Below are 20,495 nucleotides of genomic sequence, written 5' to 3'. Positions count from 1 at the left end.
TTCCCTTCATGGGAATCAGCTGTTATCTTAAGATCATACATAATTCTCAGAGCTCAGACAGAATTTTAAATCCAATTTCAGCATCCAATAACCATCAGGAACCTGGATTAGTAAACTGTTGCCCTCTGATTTACAACATTCGTAACAGGAACAAGAAGATCCCGAATTTCACGATATTTTGTAAAAAGTACAAATTTTGTGTTATGTCATGAAAGATCGCAAATTTCACATTAGTTTTGTTTTATCATTTATGGGAAATTTCCTACCCTAAAAATAAAACATGGAGGAACCACCTTAAGGTCACATTCTTCGTGCCTCACAAAGTATGATCCTAGGCTCAACAAAATTGGTTTTTGGTTCTATGTTATTAATAATACTGATAGATGTCAGCAGTCAACAACTATATTGGACTCCATCTCAAGAGACAACTTGCCCCTTTCTCTTCGGACTTAGAACGTACAGTTTCTTCATACATAATGTTACTATCTCTCTCTTTGCTTTTGTTCTACCTCTTTATATCTCTTGGTCTTAAACAGTCTTTGTAATGATCTGTGTAGCTTTTATGCTATTCCATTGTTAAATTTAGTTTTATGTATCGGTGGAGCCTCTCTCATTTTGCATACTGAAGTTCACTATGTCCATCGTTTTCCAAAACCTGTTAACTTTTACCATTCTTCTATCTCTCAGACACCGATAAAAGGTTTCCACTGTATTTCTAGTCTATTCGATATCCAAATAACATTTGCATTTGTGAATTTATATAATAATCACACCAACAGACCATAATGTTTGGAAGGTATACTGACACATATCTTGCATCTGAGCAGGTAAAATATTTGTGGCCTATATAAGTAACACGACTGCAAGTGAGTAGCTTTCTTTTCTCCTACTGTGCATGGTTCTTGCTTACACTGAGCAGTTACATAATACATTCATTTCAGGTGAACTGACACTATCCTTGATTATTAACTTCTTAGCAGCATTAATATGATCTTCAGTTTAACTACCCTGTCACTTTGGTTTGGTTTTGTTTTGCTCTACGGTGCAAAACTCAAATGGGGTCATATGCACCCAAGCCAAAACTATAGAACATGAAGATAGAGAGGAGTTAAAAAATGCCTGTGTGTCAGTCTCAGTTGACATACGAGAAGACAGCTAAAAGAGGCACATGAAGAAAGGGCTAAAAAAGACAGCATGCAGAAACAGAGGCCCAATTGCTTCGGCGGATTAAAAGTAAAATGCAGTTGACAGCCCACAATTGCTTAAATGGCTGACAACTCAGATGGCAAACCCAAACGGGAACGTAAACGGTTAAAAAATGGGCATTCCATCCGGAAGTGGCACACAGTTAAAGCTTGGGCGCAATGTGTTCAAAGTGGTGGGGTAGCACCACTTAGCAAATGATGATGGCTACAAAAGGCAGTGCCCAATATGCAGCCTAGTTGAAATGACCTCCCTGTGGTGGGAGGGCCAAGAGGAGGTCAGCCAAGCCATTGGGAGGGGCTTAATAAGCCAGAGCTTATTCAAGTGAAGAGAGGACCATTGAGACACCATCTCCTGACAGACGGCAACACAGTGATCATTGGAAGGAATATAGGAACTAGCAGGCCGAAGTACAAGGACTGCAGCCTTGGCAGCAGTGTCAGCAGCCTCTTTCCTTATAGACCAACATGACTAGGAACCCACAGAAACACCACACTGGCTCCACCAAGAGAGAGCAAGCGATAGTTTTTCTGAACCTGCTCCACTAAGGGATGGGCAGTGTACAGCGCATGTAGACTTTGAAGGGCGCTGAGTGAGTCTGAGCAGAGGACACAATTGTAAAGTCTGTGTCACCAGATGTACTCCATGGCCTGATACACGGCGAAGAGCTCGGCTGTAAATACTGAGCAGTGAGCCAGAAGCCGATATCAAAAGACACGGGTGCCAGTGACCAAGGCACACCCAACCCCAAGGTCAGTCTGAGAGCCATCAGTGTATACAAAGGTATTATTGTGAAGTTCCATGTGAAGGACATGAAACTGAAGGCGATAGAACGAGACTGAAGTAGTGTCCTTAGAAAGTGAAAGAAAGCCAAGGTTAACATGGGCCGCTTCACGAAGCCGAAGTGGTGAAGGGTCACACCCACCAAGAAAGTTGCAGGTAGTGTGAAGTTAAGCCACCGTAGCAAGTGCTGAAAGCGGACTCCAGGAAGTAACAGAGAAGAGGGATGTGCCCCATACTAGCGATCAAAGAAATCATCAAGGAAGGAGCCACAGGATCAGTGGTCACTCATGGCAGAGAGACAGAATGCATACCTGCTGAGGAGAAAGTCGCGGCGGTAGTGCAGTGGTAGTTCAGCAGCTTCAGCATACAGACACTCAACCGGGCTAGTGTAAAAGAGGCCAGTGGCCAAACGGATGCCACCATGGTGGATAGTGTTTAGACGGTGTAAGAGGGATGGACGTGCACATGCATAAACAAAGCACCCATAGTTGAGTTTCAAACGGACAAGGGACCGGTACAAATGGAGGAGGTGGTTCGATCGGCATCCCAGGAAGTATCACTGAGAACATGTAGGACATTGAGGAACTGCATACAGCGGGCTGGGAGGACCAAGAGTGTTTCCTATGGAGCATGAGCCCCAGGTATTTTGTAGTTTCCACGAATGGAAGGGCAACAGGCCCAAGACGTAAAGATGGTGGGAGCAACCAAGTGCATTGCCAGAAATTCATACAGACGGTTTTGTCAGTGGAAAAGCGAAAGCCATTGTCGATGCAACAGGAGTAAAGATGATCAAGACATCTCTGAAGATGCCGCTCAGTGAGACAGGTCCATGGAGAACTGCAATAGATGGCAAAATTGTCAACAAAAAGATAGCAGGAGATGCCCAGTGGGAGACAGGCCATTATAGGGCTAATGGTGATAGCAAAGAGGACAATGATCAGGATGGAACCCTGAGGCACACTGTTTTCCTTGATAAAGGTGTCCAAGAAGGCAGAATCCACACACACCTTGAAAACTCGGTCTTTTGAAAATTCCTGAAGGAAACAGGGCAGGCGGCCATACAAGCCCCATGTGTAGAGTATGGAGAATACCAGTTATCCAGCAGTTGTCATAGGCCTTCTCCAAATTGAAAAACATGGCCACAATCTGGATTTCCGCAAAACACCATTCATGAAATGGGTGGACAAAGTAATGAGATGGTCAACTGCAGAATGCTGCGCTTGAAATCCGCACTGTGCATTCGTCAGTAAATTGCGAGACTCGAGCCACCATACCAGCTGGGCATGAATCATATGTTTCATTGCCTTGCAAATACAGCTGGTGAGAGAGATGGGGCAGGAGCTAGAAGGAAGGTTTCTGTCCTTACCAGGCTTAGGTATGGGTATGATGGTGGCTTCACGCCAAAGTCTGGGAAATGTGTGGTCTACCCAGATGTGGTTGTACATGTTAATCAGAAAGTGCTTGCCTGCAAGAGAAAGGATGAGAGCATAATCCAGCTCCCTCATAGTAAACATGGCATTACAGCGCTCACGATTTGGAGAAGAGAAGGGTATCGCCGAAGCCTCCTCTGCTTGTTTCCGATGGAGGAAGGCAGGGCGATATGGGAAGAGCTCGAAATGTCTGCAAAATGGTGGCCCAAGGTGTTAGAGGTAGCAATAGGGACCACGATAACATCGTCTGCTACTGTCGGGCCAGAAATTGGGGATTGGATCTTGGTCTCAGAGAGCTGTCGGAGGTTGGCCCACACGATGGAGGAACGGGTGGAATTGTTAAAAGAACTAGTGAATGAAATCCAGTTACCTCTTTTGCTATCTCAAAGAACCCAACGACACTGCAGTAACGAATGCAGTTTGCCATCGTAGTATGACAGTTAAAAATTGCGGAGAGCACGTCTCCGTGCCCAAATTGCGTCATGGCATGCCTCAATCCATCAAGGGACTGGGACATGATGTGGTAAAGAGGAAGTGCAAGAAATGGAACATTCTGCAGCAGTAAAGATAACGTTTGTGAGATATTCCACACGGTCATCACAACTGGGGAACTCTTGTTCTTTGTTGGTCGCCAGGGAGGAGTAAAGCTGCCAGTCAGCCTTAGTAAGCTGCCATTTGAGTGTGCACGCAGATGGGGTAGGAGTCAGCAAATGGATAGCACATGAGAAATGATTGCTCGAGTAGGTGTCAGAAAGAATGGACCACTTAAGACGATGGGCAAGCTGGGCAATGCAGAAGGATAGGTCCAAATGGGAATAGGTGTACCAGGAGTTGGAAAGGCAAGTGGGTGCTCCAATGTTAAGGCAGAAGAGGTTAAGAAGGTCAGCCAAGAGGGCACCTCTCTGACAGGTCCTGGGAGAACCCCAAAGGCGATGATGCACATTAAGGTCACCGAGTAGCAAAAATGGAGGAGATAGCTGCCCAATAAGCTGAAGGGAGTCTGTTCTGGTGACATAGAACGACAGAGGGACATAAATGGTAGAGGGAAAACGTCAGGTGGGGAAGGAAAAGGTGAACTGCAACAGCTTGAAGATGGGTAGTCAGAGAGATGAGTTGACTATGAATGTCATTCCGTATGAACAGCACGACGCCCCCATGAGATGGAATGCTGACCTCAGGGGCAAGGTCAAAATGAACAGGTAAGGAATGTGAAAACTCAAAGCAGTCAGGAGGGCACAATTTTGTTTCCTGAAAGCAGAGTACAGAGGGACACTGTGATGCTAAAAGCAGGCGTAAATCCTCTTTGTGGGACCAAAGTCTGTGAACGTTCCATTGGAGGAGAGTCATGATGAGGTAGAGATGTAAGGGTGTCGACTCAGCAGCTGTCGAGTGACAGCCTGTGAAGAGTCACTACTACAGGGCACAGATCCATGGAGTCTGCAGAAGAATCTGCTTTCTTGTGCAGTCAGACTGTGGAGTCCAATTCTGAAAAATGGTTGGTGGAGCGCACTGGCGACATGGAGGCTGGCCGGGCTAAAGTACCACATGGTGACACCATCGAAGAGGATCTTCCAGTCAACGACGGAGAATACTGTTTGCCTTTGGTGGACTTCTTCGAGCCTTTCCAGTTAGAGGAAGACTCGGGTGTTGTTCGGATGGAGGGACGTAGGAAGTCTTCACGGAAGTACTCCTTTTGTCCTTTATGACCTACCAGTTGTGTAGCTGGTGTCATCCCTTGAGGCAAGAGTTTGATGGCTTGTTGCATAGCTGGACAGGAGGATGGCAATGCTACCTTGACACTGGGTAATTTCACAACCTCAAGAGCTGAACTGGAGGTCGCACGTCTGCGTGGCCAAGTCTTTCATGGGGTGAGGGGTAACAAGAACAGAGCTATAGGTGCCAGACAGGAGGATACACGGTTTGCAACTGGCCAATAACTTGTGAGCAAATGGGTAAGGCACATTTTCCTTTATCCGAATCTCTTGGACAGCCCGCTTATCAAGATACACAGGACAATCCCGAGAGGCGGCAGCATGGCCACCATTGCAGTTCATACAGTGGGGAGAAGGAGGCGGACAATCGCCCTCGTGCGCATCCTTACCACAGGTTACACATTTTGCTGGGTGTCGACAAGATGCTCTAGTGTGGTTGAAATGATGACTGGTGCCAGCGCATAGCGTTCAGAATGTACAGTTGCACTGTGATAATTCCATAGCCTGCTTTGATCTTTGACAGAAGCACCACTCTATCAAAGGTGAGAAAAAGAGTACAGGTGGGCACTAAGGAGGAATCTACCTTTTTCATGACACGATGGACAGCAATGACACTCTGATCCGAGAGGTAAGATTGGATTTCGGCCTCGGTTAGACTGTTGAGCAGCCTAGTGTAAATAACACCATGGGAAGAATTCAAAGTTCAATGGTCTCTACACGAACAGGTCAACCGTGGAGAAGCGAGGCGGCACGCAGTTGTTGTGAATGAGAATCAGAAGTAGACTCCAAAAGCAAAGTGCCATTCTCTAAACGAGAGCAGGATTTTACAGGGCTGGCAATTGCATCAATACATTTCTGAATAATAAATGGGTTTACAGTGGTGAAAAACTGACAGGTGTCTTTAGTACGTGAGACCAAGAGGAACTGTGGTGCAGCGAGAAGAGTCTTTGAATCATTAGCCTTATTAGGTTTACATTCCGTAAATGTTGATTGTGAAGATGACTGACTCTTTGCGAGAATATCCCCCATGATTAACAGTGTCTCCAATGGCGCGCTCCTTCCAATTGGGGGTCCCCTTCACATGGGGGCGCACACCTTAGGTGATGGTTCACACCTCAGGTCACACTTCCTGAACACCTGACAGAGGGACCAATCAGCAATATGGTAAGGTTGCAGTTAAGGCAATCACCCCTCCCAGGGCTTGGCCTGTACCAGGGGATACATGTAAAACCCTACCTGTCGACCCTGGACTGGGAATTACGCATTACCCAGTCACCTGTTATGCGTCAAACGCTTGGGCTGGCCTTCAGGAGCAAACAGAGAGGAATAAGGAAAAGAGAACCTCAAACACTGAAGTGGAGGAACGAGAGGAGAAGGGAAACAAAGAATAGAAAAGGGAGCAATAAACAATGGTGAGACTGTTCTTACGTCAGCAACAGACAATACTGAACATTCCCAATAATACTCCAGACATGTTCCCCAAGGGAAGGGAAAAGGAATAGCAAGAGGGTAGACATGCAGCACAGAAGGGAAAAAATGCTGGAAAAAGGAGTGGCGAGCCTGCTGGGGGGACCCTGTCACTTTGTCTATGAAATAAACTTACCAGTTTCAGTAAGGGAACTATGTGTATTCTTTCCTCGATAAAATATTATACTGATAAGAACTTTACTTGTCATTTTTCAGTTGGGTCAATCCAAATGAAATGGTCTGATAAAAATTAAGTTGGTTGCTTGACCATTTTTAAATATTTTAATTTTTTTAATGTGTGATTATCCTATAAATGAGAAGTTCAAAACAGTTTTTTTTTTTTAAATTTACATATCACCTTTACTGAATGACGGCCATTTTCATTTGTAAGCGTGTGACAATGTTTCAGTTTAGAGACGTTAGCAAAAATATGAATATCTCTGCACTGGGTTAAGTTACAACATTGCAATTTGATATGATTGCTTTTAGAAAAGTGTCCTCTGCAACGTTGTCTATTACACAAAATACCCTAAATTAAAAAATAACGAGTCAATATGACCTCCAAAGTTTGGTATCCAAATTTTCAAAAATCCTGTTTGTAGGCCCAAAAATAACAAACAAGGAGTGATTTATGAGAGTCTATTTTTTTCCTATAGTAAGATATCATAAAATACTAGCCTCATATAAAGCAAGAACACTTACAAATGTTTTCTTAATTGTTAGTTATCTCAGGTGGGACTGAATATAAAAATATGATTTTTGCACAGTTTATACACCTATATGATAGCAACGTACTGTAAAAATTTCAACATTGACATCTGACTGTGAACAAAGATAAGAATTTTTGAAAATGAGGAGATAATTCACATTACTCTACAAGTGATCTTATGGCTGTTGCCTTAATATTGAAGTAAGGCACTGAATTATATACAAAAAGTGGAAATGTCACTGAAATTAACATTTATATTATTATGACATACTTAAAATAAATATTTTCAATAACATCCTTCGAGATACGACTGTTCCTAAACCTGGTGGTGAATGTTAAGAACACATTTTTCAGACAGCTTCTGTGATATAGAATAAGACCTCCCAGTTGCTGTGGTAAGTTCAAGTACTGAAAGTTTCCTTAAAACATTTTTCATTGGTATCCAAACTTTGTCACTAGTAGATTTCTTGATTTATGTTCTTGGGCCAGCATGGTGGAAAAATGTACAAAAACATCACTGTTTTTCAAACTTATTCTTTCAATCTCTGCAAGCCACCAATGTCCATCATACACACAAGCCACTAAGTCATTCAGTGTGAAAGACAGAGATGTAAGAGAGATGTAATATTACTGACACAATGATCCTCAAATTTCAGTTTCTGATGTTACACAGCATTGAATTAAGTTTTCTGCAATGTCAAGGAATTTGTGGAAGCGTCTTGTTCCTTTTATTGCTATACAGCTTTCAAATCTGGTTTGAAGTGTTGTTTTCATATGCAGAACCACTTCTCCTTTCTTGATGAGAAAATAGTTAATGCCTTTAATGATATCCTTGCAAAAGACATACATGTCCTGTACTGTGAGAATTTGATCTGTGGTTGGTTTTTGTAGGCTGGCTTTACTTACTTCACATTTTGTTATACCTCCTACTCCATCACACACATTTTTGCCATGGCAAGATGCAAAAAAAGTGCCATTCAGCCTCCAACCCAAAGTCTACTTTGTTGCTGCACAGATTTGAAAAATTCCTTTTGTTCTTATACTGACTACCACTTCCATCTGAAAGGTATATCAGCTTCTCAACCTTGGTAAAATTCTCTTCTATGTATTTATTACATACTTTTGAAACACATGTACAGCTAAAGTGTTGTGCTACGAGTAATTGCTTAGAATGCAAATTGGAGAACTGCAAATTTCATCTTTCTCATTTTTAAAGTAAAGAATAAATGGATACACTGTTGCCTGGTCATTGACCTAGTGGTACCCTTGTATTGCACCCTGAATCACAAATGTAAAATTTACTGCAAAATCAGGTAGCACTATGAATTCAGTTTCATGAAGTTGCGCTTTTTTTCCCTTCAAAAACTCACTTTGGATTTTAGAAACAGTGGTGACTTTTGAGTTTTTGTAAGTTATCAATTAAAGATTCCAAGTACTCTTCCTGAGATTTAACTACTGTTATCATTTCTGTCCTGTTAGTTGTGACCCACTGCTTGAAGGTAATACTGCCTGGCATTTCCTCATCATATCCATGAAACAATTCAATAACGGTTTCCTTACCAGGGCATTTATTACACAAACTCATCATGCACTCATAACTGTTAGTGTCCCAGACCATTAAATCTAGTAACTCTTTGTAATTAAGATCACCGAGTTTTGCACCCGTAATCATCAGTTTGACATTTTGATGATATAAAGAAACACATACGGAGTGTGTCCCTGAGGATCCAGCCAAAATACACCACTTTTATTTATTTTTATTTCATTTCGTGTTCCATAGATCCTGGTAGTGAGTGAATCGCAAGGATATGGAACATGTCAGATGCTACATAGTTCAAATATAACTTGTATAAATACAATAAAAAGATACAATGTAAATAAAAATCAACTAAACAGCAGCACAATCAATTAACAGAAAATTGTGTTTCACATGTAAAGGATGAGTAATATATTTATGATATGGAATGTGTCAGATTGTGGAAATATATCTTACATAAATAAAAGATACGATGCAAATAAGATATCAGCTAAACAACAGCATATTCAGTTAACAGAACAATTTTGTTTCTCATGTTAAGTATGTGTAACATATACAGGAGTCAAGATACCAAGGGCGGAGGTCACAAAAATTTGACCTTCCAATTTTGCATTCAGGATGAGAATTTTTGAAAGCTACATAAAGTTCATTTAAACTTGACAGCACTAGTCGTTTCTGCTTTGTTACTTTAACTCCATTTATAACAACTCTTTTGCAATGTTTGCAACCTGGGTACATTCTACTGTTTTCATCATCTTCAAAAAACTGATGGACCTTTTTAATCGTTTCTTCACTTATGCCTACTCCTTTCTTCTTTCCTAAAACTGGAAGAATGCCTTGCTCTTTCACTAATTCTCGGGTTAGTTTAACCAAACGATGAGAAACATTGATTTCATGAACTACTTGGCCATGAATCAGGGAGACAACTTAAAATTTTAACTTTTTCCTCTTTAGATGTCACTGAACATTTAATTTTTAATTTCTCTATTAAGCTCAAATACTCAGTGTCAGATGATGGTGGTGGTAGGTTTTCTTCTTCTATAGAAATAATGTTTGTATCTGTATTATTAAAGCATGATTCCAAGTCTTTTCTAATTTTGTCTGAAATTTGTTGTACCTTATTTTCAATAGCTGCTTATCTTTTACTGCTACTTAATTCTATTATTTTCGAAGCAGAAGATACGTCTAACTTAGAACAAGCAGAATCCAATATGCTAACAGCTTCCTCATTAGGAATATAAATGTTATTAACAAGGTTTCATGATTCTGGTTCTAAATTCACAACAAATATTTTTGAGTAACAATTTGGGCACAGGGAATTTCCAGGAATCACATTATATTTCATTTGGGAAGCTGTTTCACTCTCACATACTAAGGAAACATGTTAAAGTTTTATTTCCCTCAAATCTTTAGTAATAGGCTTTTTATGAACTTTTAAGTGGATCACAGCACTTTCTTCCAAAAATATGGTTGTACTTCAGAATATATTTCTTCTCATGATACTCACACACTGATGTTACAGGAGAACTTACTCAAAATTTAAGCAAAGTTTGTTTAACTTCAAAGTCATTGACATTTTTCAAGTTTTTTGAAACTGTTTTGTGACACACTTCACTTGCTATCTGTCCCACAGAGCACTGTTCATCCATGTTATTGCATTGCAGTTCACCTCTCAAAATTAATTACAAATTACACACAGAACAAAGCACACAACACATTCTACACTCTCGATGAAGTATGTACATCCACTCTAACAGAGGTTTCAGAACAGACTGACTACAACAATGCCACACCCAGCAATAATTTATTTCTACAATGCCACACCCAGCAATAATGTACTTCTTTACTGACAATAAACCTAAACGTAAATGGGCATTTTTATTACCATAGAACACAAGTGAAAGCTCCTATTGTTTAATATTGCATTATTAAAAATAAATAAACTAAATGATTATTGGGTGATAGTGTTAAATAAATATATGTCACAATCAAATTTTATTACAATGAAACAATAAACCATTTAAATAGGCAACAGCCATAATATCAGTTATAGAGTAATGTGAATTATCTCCTCATTTTCAAAAATTTATATCTTTGTTCACAGTCAGATATCAATACAGTACGTTGCTATCATATAGGTGTACAAACTGCGCAAAAATCATATTTTTATATTCATTCCCACATGAGATCACTACAAAAAATGAAAATTTTCAAATTTCAAAAATTCATAATAAATTAAGGAAATGTTTGTAACTGTTCTTGCTTTATATGAGGCTAGTATTTTATGACATCTAACCCCCATGAACCATGGACCTTGCCGATAGTGGGGAGGCTTGCGTGCCTCAGCGATACAGATGGCCGTACCGTAGGTGCAACCACAACGGAGGGGTATCTGTTGATATGCCAGACAAACATGTGGTTCCTGAAGAGGGGCAGCAGCCTTTTCAGTAGTTGCAGGGGCAACAGTCTGGATGATTGACTGATCTGGCCGTGTAACAATAACCAAAATGGCTTTGCTGTGCTGATACTGTGAACAGCTGAAAGCAAGGGGAAACTACAGCCGTAATTTTTCCCGCGGGCATGCAGCTTTACTGTATGGTTAAATGATGATGGTGTCCTCTTGGGTAAAATATTCCGGAGGTAAAATAGTACCCCATTCGGATCTCCAGGCAAGGACTACTAAAGAGGACGTCGTTATCAGGAGAAAGAAAACTGGTGTTCTACAGATCGGAGCATGGAATGTCAGATCCCTTAATCGGGCAGGTAGGTTAGAAAATTTAAAAAGGGAAATGGATAGTATGAAGTTAGATTTAGTGGAAATTAGTGAAGTTCAGTGGCAGGAGGAACAAGACTTTTGGTCAGGTGAATACAGGGTTATAAATACAAAATCAAATAGGGGTAATGCAGGAGTAGGTTTAATAATGAATAAAAAAATAGGAGTGCTGGTAAGCTACTACAAACAGCATAGTGAATGCATTATTGTGGCCAAGATAGACACGAAGCTAAAACAAACAGCATAGTGAATGCATTATTGTGGCCAAGATAGACACGAAGCCCATGCCTACTACAGTAATACAAGTTTATATGCCAACTAGCTCTGCAGATGATGATGAAATTGATGAAATGTATGATGAGATAAAAGAAATTATTCAGCTAGTGAAGGGAGACGAAAATTTAATAGTCATGGGTGACTGGAATTCGAGAGTAGGAAAAGGGAGAGAACGAAACATAGTGGGTGAATATGGATTGGGGGAGAGAAATGAAAGAGGAAGCCGCCTGGTAGAATTTTGCACAGAGCATAACTTAATCATCGTTAACACTTGGTTCAAGAATCATAAGAGAAGGTTGTATACATGGAAGAATCCTGGAGATACTAGAAGGTATAAGATAGATTATATAATGGTAAGACAGAGATTTAGGAACCAGGTTTTAAATTGTAAGACATTTCCAGGGGCAGATGTGGACTCTGACCACAATCTATTGGTTATGAACTGTAGATTAAAACTGAAGAAACTGCAAAAAGGTGGGAATTTAAGGAGATGGGACTTGGATAAACTGACTAAACCAGAGGTTGTACAGAGTTTCAGGAAGAGTATAAGGGAACAATTGACAGGAATGGGGGTAAGAAATACAGTAGAAGAGGAATGGGTAGCTCTGAGGGTAGAAGTAGTTAAGGCAGCAAAGAATCAAGTAGGTAAAAAGACGAGGGCTAGTAGAAACCCTTGGGTAACAGAAGAAATATTGCATTTAATTGATTAAAGGAGAAAATATAAAAACGCAGTAAATGAAGCAGGCAAAAAGGAATACAAACGTCTCAAAAATTAGATCGACAGGATGTGCAAAATGGCTAAGCAGGGATGACTAGAAGACAAATGTAAGGATGTAGAGGTTTATCTCACTAGGGGTAAGATAGATACTGCCTACAGGAAAATTAAAGAGACCTTTGGAGAAAAGCAAATCACTTGTATGAATATCAAGAGCTCAGATGGAAACCCAGTTCTAAGCAAAGAAGGGAAAGCAGAAAGGTGGAAGGAGTATATACAGGTCTATACAAGGGCGATGTACTTGAGGACAATATTATGGAAATGGAAGAGGATGTAGATGAAGATGAAATGGGAGATATGATACTGCGTGAAGAGTTTGACAGAGCACTGAAAGACCTGAGTCGAAACGAGGCCCCGGGAGTAGACAACATTTCATTGGAACTACTGACGGCCTTGGGAGAGCCAGTCCTGACAAAACTCTACCATCTGGTGAGCAAGATGTATGAGACAGGCGAAATACCCTCAGACTTCAAGAAGAATATAATAATTCCAATCCCAAAGAAAGCAGGTGTTGACAGATGTGAAAATTACCGAACTATCAGTTTAATAAGTCACAGCTGCAAAGTACTAACGCGAATTCTTTACAGGCGAATGGAAAAACTGGTAGAAGCTGACCTCGGCGAAGATCAGTTTGGATTCCGCAGAAATGTTGGAACACGTGAGGCAATACTGACCCTACGACTTATCTTAGAAAATAGATTAAGGAAAGGCAAACCTACATTTCAAGCATTTGTAGACTTAGAGAAAGCTTTTGACAATGTTGACTGGAATACCCTCTTTCAAATTCTAAAGGTGGCAGGGGTAAAATACAGGGAGCGAAAGGCTATTTACAATTTGTGCAGAAACCAGATGGCAGTTATAAGAGTCGAGGGGCATGAAAGGGAAGCAGCGGTTGGGAAGGGAGTGAGACAGGGTTATAGCCTGTCCCCGATGTTATTCAATCCGTATATTGAGCAAGCAGTAAAGGAAACAAACAAAAAATTCGGAGTAGGTATTAAAGTCCATGGAGAAGAAATAAAAACACTGAGATTTGCCAATGACATTGTAATTCTGTCAGAGACAGCAAAGGACTTGGAAGAGTAGTTGAACGGAATGGACAGTGTCTTGAAAGGAGGATATAAGATGAACATCAACAAAAGCAAAATGAGGATAATGGAATGTAGTCAAATTAAGTCGGGTGATGCTGAGGGAATTAGATTAGGAAATGAGACACTTAAAGTAGTAAAGGAGTTCTGCTATTTGGGAAGCAAAATAACTGATGATGGCCGAAGTAGAGAGGATATAAAACGTATACTGGCAATGGCAAGAAAAGCGTTTCTGAAGAAGAGAAATTTGTTAACATCAAGCACAGATTTAAGTGTCAGGAAGTCGTTTCTGAAAGTATATGTATGGAGTGTAGCCATGTATGGAAGTGAAACATGGAAGATAATAGAAGCTTTCGAAATGTGGTGCTACAGAAGAATGCTGAAGATTAGATGGGTAGATCACATAACTAATGAGGAGGTATTGAGTAGAATTGGGGAGAAGAGGAGTTAGTGGCACAACTCGACAAGAAGAAGGGACCGGTTGGTAGGTAGCATTGGAGGGCAGCGTGGAGGGTAAAAATCGTAGAGGGAGACCAAGAGATGAATACACTAAGCAGATCCAGAAGGATGTAGGTTGCAGTAAGTACTGGGAGATGAAGAAGCTTGCACAGGATAGAGTAGCATGGAGAGCTGCATCAAACCAGTCTCAGGACTGAAGACAACAACAACAACTATAGGAAAAAAAACTCTCATAAATCACTCCTTGTTTGTTATTTTTGGGCCTAAAAAGTGGATTTTTTGGAGGTCATATTGACTGGTTATTTTTTAATTTAGGGTATTTTGTGTAATAGACAATGATGCAGAGGACACTTTTCAAAAACAATCACCTCAATTGCAATTGCAATTAACTTAACCCAGTGCAGAGATATACAAATTTTCGCTAATGTCTCCAGACTGAAAAATCGTCTCACACCCACAAATAAAAATGGCCACCATCCAGTAAAGATGGAAGACAAATTATTTTAAAAAACTGTTTTGAACTTCTCAAATATAGGGCAAACACATATAAAAAAATTAAAATATTTAAAAATGGTCAAGCAACCATTACTGGACCACTTCATGTGGATTGACCTAGTTTTTTACCTGTAATTTTTACACTCACTTATTACGTATGTTAAAAACACCTGTGTTACATGCTCCTCATGCAAATAAATTATTATTCCGTATCACTAACGATAAGGAAAGGAGTCTGAGTTTTAAAAGCTACCAACTTTGGAATAGAGCTTAATGAAACAAAAGTGTTCTTTGATAGGTCTGTAATTAATGTTTTCATTTTAAATAACTGCATTCAACTACACAGTTAATACAACATACAAATCATTTAATGTTTAATACTTCTCTTAAACTTACAAGTAAATAGAAGCAATCCAGCTTTGCTTCTTTCCGAGTAGACTCCAACTTCTCAAATATCAGAGGAAAACAAAATTCTGAGAAATCCGCTACAGCAGTCAAGCAAGAAGCAAGTGCTACAGCTAACTGCTCACGAGTGACTGAGGAAGGACTGCTGGTAGCCTGCAAAGTAGAAATGATGTGGTTGGTAAATATATTAAGAAATATGACAAAGTATTTGGGCATCCGCCACATTTAAACTAATTTTCTAAGGACTTGCTTATTATTGTTAGAAAATGTGATATTTCTGCCAGTACTGAAGACATTTTTGTTTGCCGTCTGACAATAGTAGGAAGTTAGTGAGTAATAATAGTTCGCTATAAATTCCACTATGAAATTTTTTAATGATTTCATACTTATTGCCCTATCACATTTGGAATTATTTCAGTTACAATAAAAAACAAAAAAACTGTTGGACGTATTTAGTTGTGCATTCATTGAAAGACACAGTATTAGCTATGTCAGACAACAGTGAGGAGGAAGGAATCTGTCTATGGCCAATTCAAAGGAAATATTGGGGCAGTTTCCTAAATTAATTTAGGGAAACCTGAATTTTATTGGTCAAATAAGCAGACAGTACTTATGCTGATGCATATACTAATCCTATAGCTTCAGTTACCCATGTATTCCCCAAGTACAACCAATAATTGCAGACAAACAGAAGCTGGGGGAAGCTGATCATATGTACAAACAATAACAACTAAGCCAATAAAAACGATTTTTAACTTTTTGGGGGGAGGTGAGGTGTCTGGACATATAAGAACAAACAAAAAGGAAGTAAAGGCAATGTATTGAGAAGCATTAATAAAATAATGTGATAAAGTTATTAAAACAACAGTTCAGGAAAAGGAGTGGAGGGGAAGATGGGGAGGGGGAGATGGGGAGGGGGAGAGAGAGAGGGAGAGAGAGGGGGGGAGGGGGGAGGATCTTGTACATAGTTTTATTGAAATACGGAAGCAGTTGTTAAGTACGAGAGCAGGGGCACGATTACTTATTCTGATAGTGAAAGACTTTTAATGTAATATAGGTATGAGGTTCAGAAAGTAATTCATCCCCCCCCCCCCCAAAAGTAAATGTCATATACACATATACAGGATAATATCTATGACAGTCACAATTAATTTGTCTTTTCAATATTATAATCGTCTTTGTTCATAGATTTATTTTTTCACCTTGAAATGAGAGCACGTATACCAGTGTAGTAAAAATCACTGTTTTATTTATTTATTTATCCTTTGACAAAGTACATTGTATGGATCAAGATATATTTTCATTCCATGCACTGACAGATACATAGTTTTTACTGTCTATTGTTTTACAAAAATATAATTTATTGCAAATTTATTCAAGGGCTATTTCATATTAAATTAGATTTTGTACAATTTTTCTTTTTGATACAATAATGGTATTGCAATTGTTTTGAACTGTAGTGCACATAAATTCATTAACACTGTAATAACAGTTTTCTATTAGAAAATTTTTGAGACATTTTTTTGAAAATATTTTTATTGTTTATTTCTCTCAAGAATGTAGGGAGTTTTTCAAGGGCTTCTAGTCCAGCATACGATTGGTTTTGTGTGTGTGTGCGTATGTTGTGTGTGTGTGTGTGTGTGTGTGTGTGTGTGTGTGTGTGTGTGTAGGCTCATGGAAGAGGTGTGTCATGGTTGTGTGGTGTGTTGGTATCTCTAGTGTCGGCAGAATATTTGAATTTTGTCCCACAGAGGAATTCGTATAGGTATATACTGGCTAATGTTAGTATTTTGGGCGCTTTAAATGCCGGTTTACATGAATCTTTACATTTAAGGCTGGCTATCATTCTTATTGCTCTTTTTTGTAGTTTAAATACTTTATTAATGTTTGTTTTCGAGGTACCTCCCCACAAAATTATGCCATAACTTAATGTCATATGAATTAATGCACAGTATATTGTTTTCATAATGCCTACATCTTTTAGGTAGCTGAGTTAGTGCAGCACATATAGGCTTGTGCTGAGTTCCCCCCTTATATATTCTACATGCTTATCCCAGTGTACATTTTCATCAATAATTATCCCAAGGAATGTTGGATATTTGGTGTTCTCTGCTATGCACTCATCTACGCATACACTGATATCTTCACTGTGAAAGTTTCAAAGTCTGAAGTTTACAAAAAGTTTTTCAGTAATATTGTCGTGCAGGTTTAATTCAGTAATCTTTGGATGGCATTATTTACGTCTACATTGGCTTTTATTTCTAGCTTTTCTGTGTCTTTATCCATGAATAGAAGAGTTGTGTCATCTGCATAGGTAACTATACTACCATACCTAATCATATATGGGATGTGATTTGTGTATAGAATGAAAAGCATTGGGCCAAGAATGGAGCCTTGTGGCACAGAGTAATGTAAAATTCTTTCTTTAGATCTTATTTTTTTCACCAGTAGTTTTTCTAATTTCAGTATATTGGCTCCTATTTGTCAGGTATGAGAGTCCAGTCTCCTGCATTTCCTCTTATGCCATATACTCCTAATATTTCTACTAAAGTTTTGTGGTCTACAGAGTCGAATGCCTTTATTAGATCCATAAATACTCCTACACATTTATTTTTAGAGTCTAGGTTTGTTATGACATTTTCGATGAGATCTATTACTGCATCTATGGTGCATTTATCTTTCTGGAAGCCAAACTGATTCTTGTTGATTATTTCACATTTCATCAAAAAAGTAACAAGTCTCTGTGCATAAGGTCATTTAAATATTTTTGATATGACTGGTAAAAGAGCTATAGGCCTCTAATTTTCTGGATTGTTTTCATTCCACTTTTTACGCGTTGGTTTTATCAGTGCTGTCTTTGAGCACTTTGGAAAAGTTCCTTCCAGGAATAATGAATTGATTAGTTGTGTAAGAGGTTTCTTGAGTTCCTGCATACAGTGTTTAATTTCTACACTTGATATTCCATCAATACCACATGACTTTGTTTGTTTCAGGTTTTTTATTATCTCTAGTGTTACTTCTTCTGTCACTGCCAAAAATGCCATTGTTTATCCCTGGGTATTAACAAATGTTTTCCAGGTGTTATTGTGTTTTTTATTGGTTTTTTTTCTTTCAGTTTTTGGCCTGCTGTGGCAAAATAGTCATTGAAGAGATTTATGATTTTATTGTGTTCAGTTATAGTTTTTTTGCTGATCATGAACTGTATTTTGCTGTTTTCCTATGAGTTGGAGGGTTTGCAATTTGTATTTATAATAGACCAACAAGCCTTGCTTTTATTATCAGCACTATTGATGTACTTTTTTTGCTTCTAGTCGTTTGGCTCCTTGCAGTACTTTAGCATACATTCTTTTATATTTTCTGTAGTACTCTAAAGTTTTCATCAATGCTAGTTTTATATATTCTGTGCATCATTTTATCTTGCTCCTAGAGACCAAAATGCCTTTTGTTATACATTTATGTTTTTATTTGTGGTTTTGGCTTTAGTTTTTATTACTGGGCATTATTGAGATGATAGGAAAGTGTGTCAATAAAATGAGTCACTTTATGATCCACTGATGGAGAGTATTTTTCCAGTTTTTCCCATCTTTCTTTTTCAAGTTTTATCCTAAGGGCTGTTAAGTTTTGTTCATTTAAGTTTCTTTTTTCCCATATTTTTTTGTTTGTTTTCATTTGTCGTGATATGATTTACCGTATTTACTCGAATCTAAGCCGCACTTTTTTTCCAGTTTTTGTAATACAAAAAACCGCCTGCGGCTTAGAATCGAGAGCAAAGTAAGAGGAAGTTCTGAAAAATGTTGGTAGGTGCCGCCACATTTAACTTCTTCCATTGAATATATGTAGCGCTACACAGGCATGCTTTGTAGGCACAAAGATAAATACTGGCACCAGAACCTCTGCGTCAGTAACTAAATTTAGAAAAAGGTGGAAGACGAGCTTTTTTCTATGCCCCGAGACTGGCTAGACTGTTTGGGATGTTTGTCAATATAGCCAACTCTACGTTATGAATTTTTTCCTACCTGTGACAAGTGATGGTTGCTAATAGGAACTTTTATGAATTGTGAATCACATGCAGTATTATCTTCACTATAAGAATAATTCGAATGTAAAAATTTTGCCATGTATTCTTTCGTGTTTGCTGCTATCTCATTTAAATCCTGTTTGCCTAATAAACTACGAAACTAGAGTGAGACAACAGCAAACGCGAAAGAATATACATATCATGTCATGTTTATATTCGTATTATTCTTACGCCGAATAGTGATACAGTCAGAAATGAAGCACGGCAACTGACTAGATTTTTAAATCTAAGATGACTAATTTCTATGCAGAATGTAATGTACTAAAGAGGGCGTCTGAAAAGATTTTCAAACGGAGAAAAATTTTCGCTAAACTCTCGTTCACATCTTCTATCATACGCAGTCTATTATTTGGTTCTCGTTTATCTTTATCAAAGAAAGCAGCAGTGTAAGTAACAACAAATAGCAGTCTCTTGCCATTGTTTCCCTAATGAGACAATTCCTCTCTTTTTTTATTGTAAGCGGCGGTAGCGCGCACAAAAGCAAGCGATGCCACGAGCGGCGACAGGCCGTAAACACTCATCAGAATGCAACAAAAAATGCATAACACAGTACACTAATGCATTTTCAGCTTAGAGTGACGTAAACACCTATAACAAAGAGAACAGCACTTATCAGATCAAAGAAAAATAAGCAATCAATTCAAACCAGACGAAGCACGCGAAAAAGGAAGGGTAGCCGTATAAATACGGATGGAGCGCCTGACGCATAGCAATGGCTACCTGGTAAACCTTAACTGCTAAGCTTACGACTCGAACCAAACTACTGTAGCTGTATCGTCATTCATTCGACCTAAATTGTGTCTCATATTACAATGGACCAACTTTGTTTCAATTTGGAGGTGTGGTGTAAAACTTTTCTCTCCCCTTGAATTTCAAGTCTCAAATTTCAGGTGCGGCTTAGATTCGAGTGCGGCTTAGATTCGAGTAAATACGGTAGTCATATTTTTATTGCATCATGGTCTGATGGGGTCATTTCTATATCTTCACTTTTGTACTGAAAGTCCCTTAAATTTGTGAAGATGTGACCTATTTGAGTAAAGGAGTTTGCAGTTATTCGTGTTGGAGTGGCTATTGCATTTTATAAGCCATATGTTTTCATTGTGTTCAGGAGCTCCCTACTGTCACAGGTGTCTTGCAATGTGTTTATGTTTAGGTCACCTAGTAGTACAAGAGCACAATTCTTGCTTAGGATGATATGTAAGAGCTCTGCTATGCTTTCAATGAATGTTTCTATGCACCCATTTGGCGGTCTGTAGATGTTTAAGACGTACAGTGAGAAACTACTTAAAACTATTTTTTCGCCTGTTA

General features: G+C 39.0%; 1 protein-coding gene across 1 annotated transcript in view; it reads right to left on the bottom strand.

Moving 5' to 3' along the window:
- Window positions 1–20,495, bottom strand: part of LOC126183340 (MMS19 nucleotide excision repair protein homolog) — a 232,206-nt gene that overhangs the window by 148,027 nt on the left and 63,684 nt on the right. Inside the window, exon 5 of the mRNA XM_049925215.1 lies at window positions 15,101–15,262. Within this exon, the coding sequence (XP_049781172.1) occupies window positions 15,101–15,262 (162 nt within the window). The remainder of the gene's footprint in view (window positions 1–15,100; window positions 15,263–20,495) is intronic.

Source organism: Schistocerca cancellata, chromosome 1 (assembly GCF_023864275.1).
Source record: "Schistocerca cancellata isolate TAMUIC-IGC-003103 chromosome 1, iqSchCanc2.1, whole genome shotgun sequence".
Taxonomy (NCBI): domain Eukaryota; kingdom Metazoa; phylum Arthropoda; class Insecta; order Orthoptera; family Acrididae; genus Schistocerca; species Schistocerca cancellata.
The sequence above is the reverse complement of the archived record's forward strand: the minus strand, read 5'-3'. Positions and strand labels throughout refer to the sequence as shown.